This window comes from Macadamia integrifolia, chromosome 6 (genome assembly GCF_013358625.1).
Source record: "Macadamia integrifolia cultivar HAES 741 chromosome 6, SCU_Mint_v3, whole genome shotgun sequence".
NCBI lineage: Eukaryota > Viridiplantae > Streptophyta > Magnoliopsida > Proteales > Proteaceae > Macadamia > Macadamia integrifolia.
Window position 1 is genome coordinate 15,734,616 of NC_056562.1, and position 13,848 is coordinate 15,748,463.

General features: G+C 39.4%; 1 protein-coding gene across 2 annotated transcripts in view; it reads right to left on the reverse strand.

Moving 5' to 3' along the window:
- Window positions 1-214: 214 nt before the first annotated feature.
- LOC122082312 (beta-amylase 8) overlaps window positions 215-13,848 on the reverse strand; it is a 61,258-nt gene continuing 47,624 nt past the window's right edge. For both annotated transcript variants that reach the window (XM_042649778.1, XM_042649777.1), the window contains 4 exons: window positions 8,518-8,778; window positions 1,577-1,789; window positions 980-1,199; window positions 215-504 (listed from right to left, as the gene is read on the reverse strand). In XM_042649778.1, coding sequence (XP_042505712.1) covers window positions 476-504; window positions 980-1,199; window positions 1,577-1,789; window positions 8,518-8,778 — 723 coding nt within the window. In that variant the 3' untranslated portion in view covers window positions 215-475. The remainder of the gene's footprint in view (window positions 505-979; window positions 1,200-1,576; window positions 1,790-8,517; window positions 8,779-13,848) is intronic.

A 13,848-nucleotide genomic window follows, 5' to 3' on the forward strand; every position in this document is an offset into this window, starting at 1 on the left:
TCGCAAAATTTAGCTGGTGTATCTCCTTATTTACGGAGAAGAAACCCACATCAACAACATAGGTAATGGTATGTAGCTCAACTAGAATTTAGTAACAGCAGTAGCAAAGAGTAGGCAAAATTCTAACAGTCCAATTATTAGACAAAAAATTGCAGGATATGCAATGGAATCTTTAGCCTCAGACTAGCAAAACCAGTGAGTCAAAGTGACCAGCTGATAACCAATATAAACAACTATATTGCATTTGCAATAGGGCGCATAATATTAAGAACCACAGTGAAAACACTGCACTTGGGGAACTAACGAAATTAAAAATTGCACAATGACCATCCCTTACTAATTTCATTTGCCAACGCCCCCACCACACCCCCACCCCCCCCAAAAAAAAAAAAAATTAGTAATAAATAAGTACAGCTAAGCAGCTATTATACTTCTTCCGACTGAAGGCAAGGACTTGAAATGATGCCACATAAAATCAGGGTTGTAAATCACCTGCAATTTCCCCTACAAGCAAACATACAAATTAAAATTTCTGAAAAACGTGAAATGTTGAGAATTTTATAAGCTTTTGTCTTGGGAGGCAAAGCACTAAGTGGAAAGCCTTGCAACATGACATCTTTATCCTGAATAGAGGCACAGCATCCAACAGGAAACCAAGAACCGTATATCAGAACAATTGATTGATATTCTCAGCTACATCCATGGATTCCATGCAAAAATATGATCAGAAACTAGAATTTTGGTCCCTGGAGAACTTTTATAAGTCGGTCTATAGGCACACTGGTTGTTTTGGTTCCATGAACCTATTTCTTTTTCTTGTGTCCGTAAGTGGCGGGTGGGTGGTGGTCTAGGGTTGTTGGATGACAGGAGAACATGGTTGCAATTCAACATGGACATCAAACCCTTTGCCCTCAAGGATTGCACCTTCCAAATATATTATGCAATTGAAACAAGTGTCGACCAGTTCCAGAATACTTACCATGCATGCATTTTATGAAATAATCTAATTCTGAGAGGCAGATTTCTCTTTGAACCGGAGGGGGTGGTTGTTGATATGCAAAGAATGAAAATTGATGACGATCAGGATCATTTCTCGGCTTTGCAGTCTCCAGGATTCTCATGTAAGATTCTCTATCATAACATGGGAGTGCATTCTGACCAGCTATGGTTAATCCTCGATCCCAAGCACAATTTAGAACCTGCTGGGTACAATGAAGGAATGAATGTATTTATTAAGCTATTTTGGGGGAACCAGCCCATATCATCTCGCACACCAATGAATTCTCATGGAATCATGTGTATGATGTGTTAGATGCAATGTAAACCATATGGAACTCCAGGTGAATTGTGATGTGTATAGCGGATGGCAACCCTACACTCAACCTTATGAAAAAGTAGTGATGATATGGCTACCTGTAGCAGTGGTCGAATCACCTTTTGGATTCCCTAGGGCTGAAAAGCATCAAGTCAGGTTGCATCTGACATGGGAATCTATGACAGTTTTTCTAGCTTAACTTCACATGATAATACTGACAAGCCTAAAAAAGGACTGAAATAAACCTCATATGCTCATCACCTGCCAGGACAATCCCTCTGGATCAGCCAATGTTTCATCATTCTCCAGAGCACAAAACTGCAATTCTGAGCATACAAACTTCAATGTCACCGAGTGTTTCTTAAGAATCTCAAAAACTGGAGAATAGCCATCTTGATTACTAGGATTGTAGTATCCTGCTGTGAGCTCTGCTGCATGGCTTGTAGTCTTGTACCACCAATTAACTGCTGGAATCTGCACATTTATATATTTGACTCAATCTTGGTCAGAAGACCTATTAACTTTACCAAGTGGTCAGTGTAAAAGATCGTGCCACGGTAAAAGAAAATAATGATGTCAAATGATACCAAAACAAGCATAAGCTAAATTTATTTAATCTCAAACTTGGGAGTGTCATAAGAAAATACACCACACAATCACTATTGCATTCTGTCTCACTCTTAACAAAATAACTTCACCCATCCACTCAATTTTCGTCATGTCTGAAACAAAATTACCCCTTTATCATCAAATCAAATAATCATGAAAAACAAAAAGAGAACACACAAACCTTGCCTTATTTCCAGAGAATAGTAAGATTCTTCAACAATAAGGCTGCTTTTGGTCAAAAAAGAAATTCCAAAGTGAAAAGTGATACAGGGGATCTTTATAGGATGTTTGACTGGAAGTAAAATGAAGTACACTTCATATAACAAAAAGGAATTTCAGAGAATCAAAATCCCCACAACCAAAACCAGAAGGGACACAAAATTTGGGTGACACAGGTAAAGTGCAAGTTCATTTTAACATCTATGTTCCATCCAAACACAATGAAAATAATTGAATTACGGGAGAATGATTCGGCTTGTCTAGAATGACAAAGGTCACCTTTATTTATAAATGGAGAAGGGATTACAAATAGGGAATGTTAGGATAAGGATTGCAACTCATCCTTATCCTAATATGTACACACAGGATCTAGACACATTATCACTCTCCCTCAAGTTGTTGCATATATATATATATATATATATACATATATCATCCCAACATGCATACAAAATTAGCAGCACATGATAGCAAAGCACGAACTGAGTTCATCTTGGCAACTGGAGCAAAGGTGTCTTGATAGTCAATACCATAGGTTTGAGAGAAGCCCTTGGAAACTAACCTGGCCTTGTACCTCGCAATGGTATCTCTGCCTTATGCTTTATAGAGAACAACCATTTGTATTCTACTAGCTCCTTTCCTTCAGGATAAGGAACAAGCTCCCAAGTACATCCTCCGCTCTCCTTTCTTTTCTTCTTCACCCTCTCCCTCTCAAATTTTTCTTCTTCAGTCTCACACATTCGGGAGGCCGTGATCCACCCCTTGCCGTCTCCCCAGTCCTGACTCAGATTTGGTTCAAGATGTCTCCTTTCTCTATTTGTTTGAAGAAAAAACACTAAGGAGCAAGGATTTTGGTGCTTTTGCTTGAGGATCTCCATTCTTACACTCATTGAAGCTTAAAGAGTAGAGAATATTACCTCCTCATCCTCATTTGGAGTTACTTTAATTTTCACTGTATGTGAATGTGACTAATGTAGGAGTAGATTACAAGAAACTAACCCCACAATTTATAAACCCCCAAACAAGGCAAATAGGGTCAGGAAACAAGAGAATAAGACCATCAAATAAGCCCCCAAGAATACAATAGCAATGCAGGAGCAAAAACAGCACAAAACCCAACCCGATAAGAGAGAGAAAGGCCTGCAATATTGCTGGAGAGAGAGACGTGCGGCCAGATCTGTAGGACTCCAATTGAGCTGCACTCTTGGGCGTAGGTAGCCCCTACGGAGTGTAAAAAAACCAAAAAAATTGAGACTTTTGACGGACAGTTGATGAGATATTTGCCTTCTTGATTTTCAGACCTAGGAGAGAGAATCTGAAGATTTCTGCAAGAACAACAACTGGGTGATCTGAACAGCTTCAAGAAAAGGATTGAATAATCCTATTGTGCCTTCTAAACAACCCTTAACAGTAGCTCCTTGATCAAATTCATAATAGAGGAGAAGAGAGAGATTGCATAAAGAAAAGGGGGGTGGGGAGAAGAAGAATCACATAGCCCTCAGGCTCTCAAACATTCAAACTCAATTCATCTTTTTTCAAATCTGTCTATTAAAAGTACATATGCTTCTCATATATAGAGGGCCGAATAGGAATCATAACATAACTAGGAGCTAGTCTTCAAGTAGGACTAGACAATACCTAATAGGAGTTGAGACTCCAAATAGGACTAGGACTAGAACTCCAACATGGAGTAGGACCAATTAACTAATAATTCACTAATAGGGAAACCTAAACTAACTCAAACTGAAATAACAAAGGAAATAGACTCAAAACAGGACTCTAACTAAGCTAACGACTTAAATCCCGTTTTTCTACTTTCTGCCCATATTTTAGGCCATTAAAGTGGTCCATTACAAAGAAAACTCATAGGATCAAAGGCCCAACACATACATAACCCAACTCAAGGCTTATTTGCAATAAAATAAGCCCATTAAGTGACTTATCTGCGTTGACTCATCAATCATCAATGTTAATTGTTAAACAATTAAGTAATTATCTATGATGTCTTTTAAATTCTTATAATTATGTTGTGTCATGTGTAGATTGTGGAATGTGCATTGCGGAATAGACCTAGGGTGCGAAGAGTTGGAGACTACTTACATAGGGTGAAGTCAAAGTACCATTTTATGTTTGATTTTTAAAAAACTGATTTTTCACGTGTTTAGAAGGCCTAAAAGTAAATACCAAGTTTCAGAGGCTACAAAAACCATATGGCCACTGTGACCAACCACCGAGTCGACCAGGAGAAAATACATGATCTCGATGAGATCTCGTCAGATCTCTCTTTTTTGGATCAGCAAGATGGGGGGGGGGGGAGCGAGATCTTAAACCTTGGGTGAAGCCAGATGGGGCAAGGAACGAGGTAATGATACAGAAGCAAGGTAAACAGCAGCAGTTTGAGAGGAGGAAGAAGACAGCAAGATTCCTGAGGCTGAAATCCTGTGACCGAATCTGACTAAAATAATCTGACAGCCTGCGGTTCAAGTTTCTGTTACAGATTCCGGATTCCCGGTCACTTCAGGAATCTGGTGGTCAGTCCAATCATGGGGTACCAGCAGCAGGTAGAGTTGAAGCTTTTGAACCAGGGAGAAGGGTGGCCCCAATTGTCAAGGCTGGAAGTATACCATCAGGCTGTTTTCATCTTTGTGTGGTGGTATTTCTGGAAAAGGAACAATAGGGGGATGGGATGCATTGTTTTTACACTTTATTATACATGTTGTGAAGGCAACCAAAAAACTTTATACCTGTTGTAAACCTCCTATAAAACTTGACATGAATTTTTTTTTCTCCATGTAAAATTTACATGCTTGAAAACTTCACGCAAATGAATAGAGCTTTATGCTTTATGCCTTATTTTATAAAATATGGAATCAAATTTAAAGGTTAAATCATCTGAAATAATGAACCACTAGCTTAAATACAGCAGCAGATAGCATTTCTCTTCCACCCATTAAGCATAAAGGCACCCAACTTGCAGATTCAGCATATCTCTTTCCCAGTAAAATTTGCTTTAGAGTGTCTCCTTCCCAACCTTAAATAAAAACTTATTTCAAGACAAAATACAATGATAAAAATAGCCAAGTGAGCAAACGAGGAAGTAACCAAAATAAGTATTGAACACTGACAACTATTGTGCACTTTGGCATGCACAGAACTTTGTAGATCACAACCAGCATTCTAGTCTAGATAACACCATGGTTTAAAGTATCTCCGATACCGATATGATATCCTCCGATACGTATCTTAAATTTAACCAACCGATACGATACACACCGATACGATACATGGAATTTTTAAAATCCTTTCGCATCGATATATATCCTACGATACATACCGATATGCATCAATACACTATTTATACGTACTGATACTCTATGGAAAATATAAAATCGAGGTGAAAAATACGTTTCGGTATGTATCAGTATATATCGGTGAGTATTTGTATGTATCAATTGGTACGTAACGATGAGTATCAATACGTATCGGTGAGTATCGTTATGTATCAACAGTACGTATCGGTGAATATCGGTATGTACCGATACAGTGCGCTATGGTCATATAATGACCAAGATGGATATTTTTTTAGAAAACATGATTTTTTGAGGGGTTTTTGTTCCAAAGTTCTGCCAGCTATATTTCTCTCTAACTAAAGTGAAAATCAAGGTTGGGAACAAGGATTTTACATTTATGGGACAACTACAAACCTTGAATTCTTAGTGCAATACCCTCAATTTAGTGTTTATGCATAATACATGTTATTAATAGCTTTTTTTTAAAAAAAATTTATGCAAAAGTGTTTAAAAAGGTGTTTCATATCCATTTATGAGCGTACCTTTAGCGTATCTGAGCATATCTCCGATACGATACGATACGATACCCTCCGATACGTATCTTAATTTTGGTCGACCGACACGACGACCGATATTGATACTTTAATCCTTGGATAACACAACATTTAAGATATTCCAACCAATATCAATGGATGATCCGAATCTTTTGTTGTGAACATGGCTTATAGATGAATCAGTCTGGGTTATTGATGCGGATCCAGATTCCAAGGACTGAAATTGGATCACTTAGGGCCCACAAGAATGATGAAATATCTCAATTTAAAGGTTAAGGGGCAATTTTGCAAATTCAGGAATATTCAAGCACTTAAAAAAGATGAAAATAGGTACAAGGGTTAAACTGAAATAAAAAAGTAAAGAGGTGTATTCTGGAATTTAACTTCAAACTAGAGATAATTAGAAACAAACTTTAGAAAGAAGTGGGCTTTGTGAAAATAACAAAAGATCTGACCTCATGTGAAATTTCAGCAAGTGTTTTAGCTGCAAATAAAGGGTGTTCATCTTCAACCTAAGGTCTCGACAGAGAACAGAACCAGCGGTAACCCAAACTTAAGAAGTCGTACATTATACAACTCTACAGTTCAAGCTGGGGCATCATACAAGAAGTCGTAGCAGCATCTAGATTCAGGCACCAACTCCCAACCCCTACAGGAATCGATCAACAACCTGATGGAATCTGATCTGGCGGAAGATAGGGTTCAGCCCAGTTGCAGATCTGAGTTCCTACCACAGAAAAGGCGAGATGACCTAAGGTTCAGAGAGGGTGATTTGCCTAAGTATAGGCTGCCTTCGACTCAAATCTTAGGGTAACCAACTGGAGAAAGGACTTCTGTGAAGCTTCCTCTAAAATATGGTACTGTCGCCCAGAACAGAGTATCTCAGATCAGGTAAAATAAACGGCAGGAAATAATAAAGGCTTAGGAAGAAGAGAAGAAATAAAGAAGTAGAGGATAAGAAGGAAAAAGAAAATAAGAAGAGAGAAAAATCAAAAACGAGAGAGATGGGGGTCACGACAGTCCATATTCAGCCAAGCAAAACATTCAATTTTCTTCAAAAAAACTTCAAATCTAAAAACTGAACTTCTTCATCGTTTACATTTCCAACATAAAGGAAAAAAAAATCAAACAATTAATGGAAACCACTTAAAAGGAAACTATTCTAAAATTAGAAGCTAACTAATTTAAAAAGAAATTATTTCTAAAACAATAGAAAATCAAATCAAAAGATATTTTTTTTTCTAAGTCCATCGTGCAACTGCATCAGTTATCCAATTGTTCAAACAAGTTAGTAGTGGCCAATCTCAAAGTTATACCAATTGGACAAGTATAAACAAATTCTCTAGGTAAAAATTGGAAAATTGGTATTACCATGGTTCAACATTTCAATCCAAATGACCAAGATTCATGAAAATTTTCATTTGGACAAAGTTCGAAATGAAATGCAGGTCGTCTAACCAGGTATGGAAATATTTTACTGAAATTTGGAAGTTTTGGCCAAAATTTCAGTATCGACTCGGTTTCAGTATTGTTTCGACTGAAATGATACAAAATTTTGCAGATAAAATAACTGTTCTAATTGAAATAGGTCAAATTTTTGACCCATTTCGTGAGTTTTTAGTGGCCTCGCCTATTGAAGGGGGAAAACTCTAAGAAAAAAAACCTCAGATTGGTATTTTTGGCTAAATCACCTACATTTCTTGGTGGTACAAAGTGTTACAGACCACTACTACCCATCTACAAAGACGATTTTCCACTTTTGAGCAAGATTCAAATTTAGAGGTAAAGATTTTTCCCCAAAGTTTTGAGCGTTCCCAGAACTCTATGTAGTACTGACATAGGGTTGGAGGAACAGTTTCGTATGGGTGTTTTAGCCTTGGTTGTACATTTGTACTTGACTACACGTAACACTCATACACTTGTATTTGTAAACTTTGGCATTGTGAAATATCAAATGCTTTTTCTTATTTCCTAATGCATATTTTACTTGTTTACATTGAATTTTGTGGTCTAATACTAAATTATGTGTAGAATAGACTAGATTTGAGAAAGTATATAGAAAGGTATGGAACAAAACTACAATTTTGGGTTTTTTTTTTTTTTTTTTTTAATTGAAAGGTTCCAATATGTTTAGAGATGCTAAATTAGGGTTTCCCTAAAGTTTTATGCCAAAATAGGGCAATTTGACCTCCAAAATTGCCAACCAAAACATGCAAAGTTTCGGTTGAAACTGAAATCTCAAACTTGGGGTATTATACAATTGACATCAGTTATCATGACTTCAGGGAATGGCCATTAAGAGGTCCAACTGATGACGAGACATCCATACAAATACTTAGATAAAAGCAACAGCTCCACCATAAGACACAAAAACAGCACATGTATATAATCTACATGGAGGAAACATCTGGATAAATACATAATGAGTACCAATGTGAAAAAGGACTATTAGCTGAAAGGTTATATAGAGTTAACCGTTTAACCTTTTAAGTTGAAAGCAGTTGATCAAAGTAAAACAAGTATAACCAACCTTCACAACTATCTGTGTCTCCTCAAATGCAAGGGTTGCAAGAGATAGTACATTATCCGCATGGTCTATTAGGGTCTCTGCATACCAATGGAGGAAAAAGCGTCCATAATAGCTATCATAATCACCTCGATCACAGAAGAATCCAGTCTCATGTGGCCTAGAATTATATTGACCAGCGTTATCAGGTCCCCTAGCCCAAAATGAGTGCCCACGCAATTTGGCTGCTTTTCGTAGACTCTGCTGCAAATATTTATCATAACACTGCATAAATTTATATAATATCAGTGGAAGCATCCTGAGTCGGTATGAAGTTCAAATTTTTATTAAGACTTGAAAGGATATTAGGATTTACAAATCATGACAGAAAAACTCATATTCTCTACACAGGAATCTTCATGCATCTTAATGGATTCATTACATGGGAATGTGGATTGTAGTCCACTGCTACGGCCCTTCCCAAATTCATGCAATGCTCGAGTCCTCTTTTGGAGGTTATTGAATCCATTCTTGGTAACCCTGGTTGGGATATGGCCATAATGTCGTTTACTATGCTTTGAATCTTATGTCTTCCACAAGATACAGAGCCCCCCCCCCCCCCCAACCCCTTTTTTGAGATTATAGTGTGTTTTTTTTGGTAATGGAAAAAGGGTGTTCCATGGTAGTGATCATAGCCCCCAGGACAAGCCCCCGTACGGCAAGCAGTGCTTCCGCAGGACCTTTTTTAAGATTATAGTGTGTTATTACTACCAGAAATTAGCAAATGCCTTTGATGCTTCTGATACAACCGGGGTTTCAAAAACCCCAATTATAGGGTTGCTATGGGCCCAACCAAGTGCTAAACAGCTCAACAATTAAAAGTAATGGCAAATTTGTAATTAAATGGACGTTTTAGACCAACACTTGAATTAAAAAGGTTTATGGACTTAACTGGAAACAAATTTGTAAGTGGAGGGTATTTCTGGAAACTAAAATAAGAATGGGGAATAAAATAAGCAGAATCAAAATTATAGGGGATTTTGTGTAAAAACTGAGAATATGCATTAAGTAGTCACATAGGAGGTTGTCTTCAACCTCTCAAAAAGGAAAACCATCAGTAACCCCACCTACATTCAGATGAAATAACTCAACCCACTGGACTCCGATTGACTTGAAATTTCAGGCTGAAGATATTCATTCCCACCCTGACAAGAAGCACTCAACACTGGGTCTTCAAATCAGATAAATAATTAGCAAAAGGTTTCTGCAACTGATTCTGGCAGTAGACATTAAACCAGGATAAGAGATGGGTTAGGATCTCCCAATACCCAACTCCTTTTGGCCTCAAACTTAGCAAGGTGTTTCACCTATGGGGGAACAACCTACACCAGAATCTGAGAGTGAAAGGGATTGTATTCATGGAGCATGATCCCATCAAAATCAAAACAATAAGTAAATAAACTTTTTCTAGAGAATCTAGAGTTTCTAGAACCAGATTCAACCGTTCTTTAAGGAAATAATAAGAAACCCAAAATAGAAAATTAATATGGAGCCAATCCAGCCTAAACCTTCAAGAAAACAGAAATTAGAAACTGGGAGCTAAAATCTAATGTCATATAGGACTGGTCCCCTCATACTTGGGCATACAGAAATGGCCCATTACAATATTAAACCCAGAATAGTCAGCCCATAAACCATATAAACCCATTGGGGGCTTGTGCAACTAAGCCCAATTTATCAAATTTGCAGCCCTTTCCTGCATCAATTTTTCATTGGATTGCAGCAGAAGAATGGTGCAGATCAAACGATGCTGCAAGTCTGCTACACTTAAAAACTTAAGATCAACTTTTTCCCAACCATTGGTTGATGCAGGAACATCCTTGACAAAATCTATTGTATCTCATTATTTATCCAAAAAGAAACTAAAAAGTTGACCATCCCTTGATCCTAACGCCACCTATTGACATAAAGGAAATAGCTAGCTCGACCAGCCGAATAACAGGTAAAGGGGTGTAGGTAATGGAACAGATAGTACTGGCACTGGTAGGGCTTGCTCCAATCTATCAAAGCGATTGATCCTCCCGATTTTCCTTATCATTTTCGTCACAGACCTTTATCTTTCATAGCGATTCAATCTTGGCTATAAGTCTATAGCACGAGGCAAGAAAAAAATATATTAGTATTTTTCGTGTTCCAATCTCATTATGTCTCTTCTCCTCTCTGTCATTTGATTGACTCCAAAGATTATATCTTCTAGATTTTCCTGAATCAAAGAGTTTGTTGAAGCAAAGGAAGCCAAATAGAATGTGGACTTCTCTAATGGAACCTCAAGGTAATCAATCAGAAGCAAGGGATGCAATCAACCACGAGGAACTTACCCTTTTTGTGCAAATGGTATTATTTTAAGAACATGCAAGGTAATGATTCCCTGGATGAATTCAAAAATGGTATCTGTTAAGTTTGTCTCGAATTCTTGACCCGTTTTGAAGAATGACCAGCTTCGAAATATTTTGGTGGTGACCCGAATGGGAATTTTTCTAAGATCTATGATCGAAGAAGAGGGCGTAGCCCCGAGGTACGGTTTGACCAGATTGACCGCAACCCAATGGATCAAACTGCGACTTGGAGGAGTATAAATGCACTATCGTCTTATTGAGAAAGCAATTGTAATTTGGGGTTTTTCGAGATAGGGTTTCAGAGCGAATTTTCTCGCCGCTACTTGGGTGTAATCTCTCTTCTACATAGTGAAACTTCTTCTTCGCGCGAGGACGTAGCACACCACATCAGTGTGTGAACCTCGTTAAATCTCTACATGTTGTGTGGATTGGTCTTTGTTTATTTTCGTATTTGTTAGTGTTTTCTATAACAGTTTCCTACTATAGACCTGAGCAGAATCATGGATCTATGTTTTGAAGGCCATGAAAATGAGGTTGGTGAGGGTGGCAGAACGTAAAATTGCTCACCCTCCCTTCCTTCCCACCATGGCTTCTGCCCCTGGTGGCATCCTCCCTTTTCTGCACCAACTCTCCCCTCCTCCCCCCTCTTCTTTCCCCTCTCCCACCCTTCTACTTCCTAAGTACGGGATGGCATGGACATCTCTTTTCAGCCAATGTAGCCTCCCTTCCAAAGAAGGTCCACCCCTAAAATTTGTTCCCCCTAACCTCATTGAGAACTTCAAAATTTCCCTCTGTCCTTCAAGCCTCCTAGATAATAAAGCTATCAAGTGGAAGAACTTTGTGGTCGATCACTTTATTGGCAGCCGATCTCCCTTCACCATTGTAAAGCACTCTTTATGCAAACAATGGAAAATCCGAGGATTGATGGATACATTAGCTTATGGACAACGGCTTCTTCATCTTCAAGTTTTCTGGGAAAGATGACAAACTTCATGTTCTAGAAGCTGGTCCCTGGTACATTGGACGAAAACCTCACATTCTGCAGCGATGGCATCGGCAACTGCAACCCACCATGTGGACTTAAGGACCATCCCTCCATAAATCTCCCTCCCTGGGCTCCCTCTTCATTACTTGTGTGAAGATAGGCTGAGCATCATCGGATTCGTCTTGGGAAAACCGCTTTTCTCTGATTGGAGGACGAAAAGCATGGACCATCTCGCCTTTGCCGGAATCTGTCGAGGTTTCTACTCAGGACCCACCACTGACATCCATCATGATACCCGATGACGCCAATCTCCTTCCAACAGCAAGTCTGCTGGGACAGCCTGCTTCCGCACTATCTCTCCAACAAAGCTTTCGACATTCTACCATCTCTTGCTCCTCCATCCACCCCCTAAAGCCTTGACATTCTACTGAACCACACCCATCCTCTATCTGTCCCTCCTTCCCAAAAACCCCCTATCGAACCACCAAGGATTGCCTAGCGGAAGCCGACAAAAATAGAAATTATGCCATAAGGACCGCAGTCAAGCCCTTCCTTTCGGCTCCGTCAGAGGTCACTCCAAAGGTCCTTCCATGCCAATCCCTCCATTCAACGTCGATACTCAGATGTCACCAGGGGTTGTTGGTCAAAAGAGCGTCTCAGTTCCCCAAACACTGAAAGACAGAACCCTCTCTATCCATCGATAGTCTTGCCACAAACGTCCCCTCTTCTCAAAAATCATCCCTCCTTTGTTGACCCTCCTGGAAGGTCACACTCAGCCTCTCCCCCCTTCCTCTTCCAACACTCGCTCATCTACTCCTCTACTACCAACCCGACTTCTTTCTCCATCTGCGGGATCTACCAGCCCTTCCTCATCCCTTTGTCCTTCCCCACTTTCCCTTCACTATAGCTGCATAGCAAACCAACACTCTCTCTTTTTTCAGCCCATATTAATGTTAACTGTTCTAGGCCCACTTCTTTGGTCCATTACCAATGCTCTTCTCAAACCCTGTCGATGCCTTTAGCCTAATCCCTTCTCAACTCTAAACAATGGACTTCAACCACACCTTTGGCCCACAAAATTAACCAAATGTTACCTCACTTCTCCCCTCCCATTGTCTACGGGGTTGGAGCCCCACCAGCCCACCAGACCCAAACTTCCCCTATTCCGTCTCGTCAGTCCATCCTCACAGCCTTGCCTCTACTCGATCCACTTTCGATTTTGGAGCTGGGTTTGGTTGAGGAGGTGGTTCCTCTCCCTCCTCCACCTATCTCCATTGAGGCCCTCCTCCCTTCTTTGTCTACGCAAGGCAGGGGGCTCCTGCCCTGTCTCCCCTCTTTCCCACTAGGATCTTCTCCTTCCCTTTGTCGCTCTCACGCCCCCCTCTTTATGTTTGTCATCGGCTTGACATAAGGTCCCCCTTATCCCAAAAAGAGGTACCTCCTAGATTATTCCTTGTGCAGCAATGAGAAGTTAATGCCTCTAAGTATGGATATATGTGGTCATGTCCTTTGACATGAGTCCATGACAACTTATTGCAATTTGGTGGGCATTTCTGCATTTATTGCAGCTATCTTCAATTTCCTAGTTCTTGAGCAATCTCTAAAGGTGGGCCTTTTATAGAGTTATTGCCAAGCCTATACTAGCTTCAGCCTCCCCCCGGGTGTCACTTCCCTGTTTTTGGACTGTTGTAGTTTCTTTGGGTTCTTCACCTTCTCTTTTATAGGTCCATACTTCCCCCTTTGTAAAGGCAGGATCTTGAAATTTATTTGTTGTATTATTTGTTCTCTTCCCCCCAACCCTTCTCTTTCCTTTAGCAATGAATTTTTTATTCATCCCAAAAAAAAAAAAAGGAAAGTCTAATTAATCAATTTTAAGCGTAAAGAATCTAATAACCATAGGTTCCAGTACACACACAGCTAAAGGGAACAAGCTATTTATAAGATAGCAAAAATACAATAAAAGAAGAGCAGAGA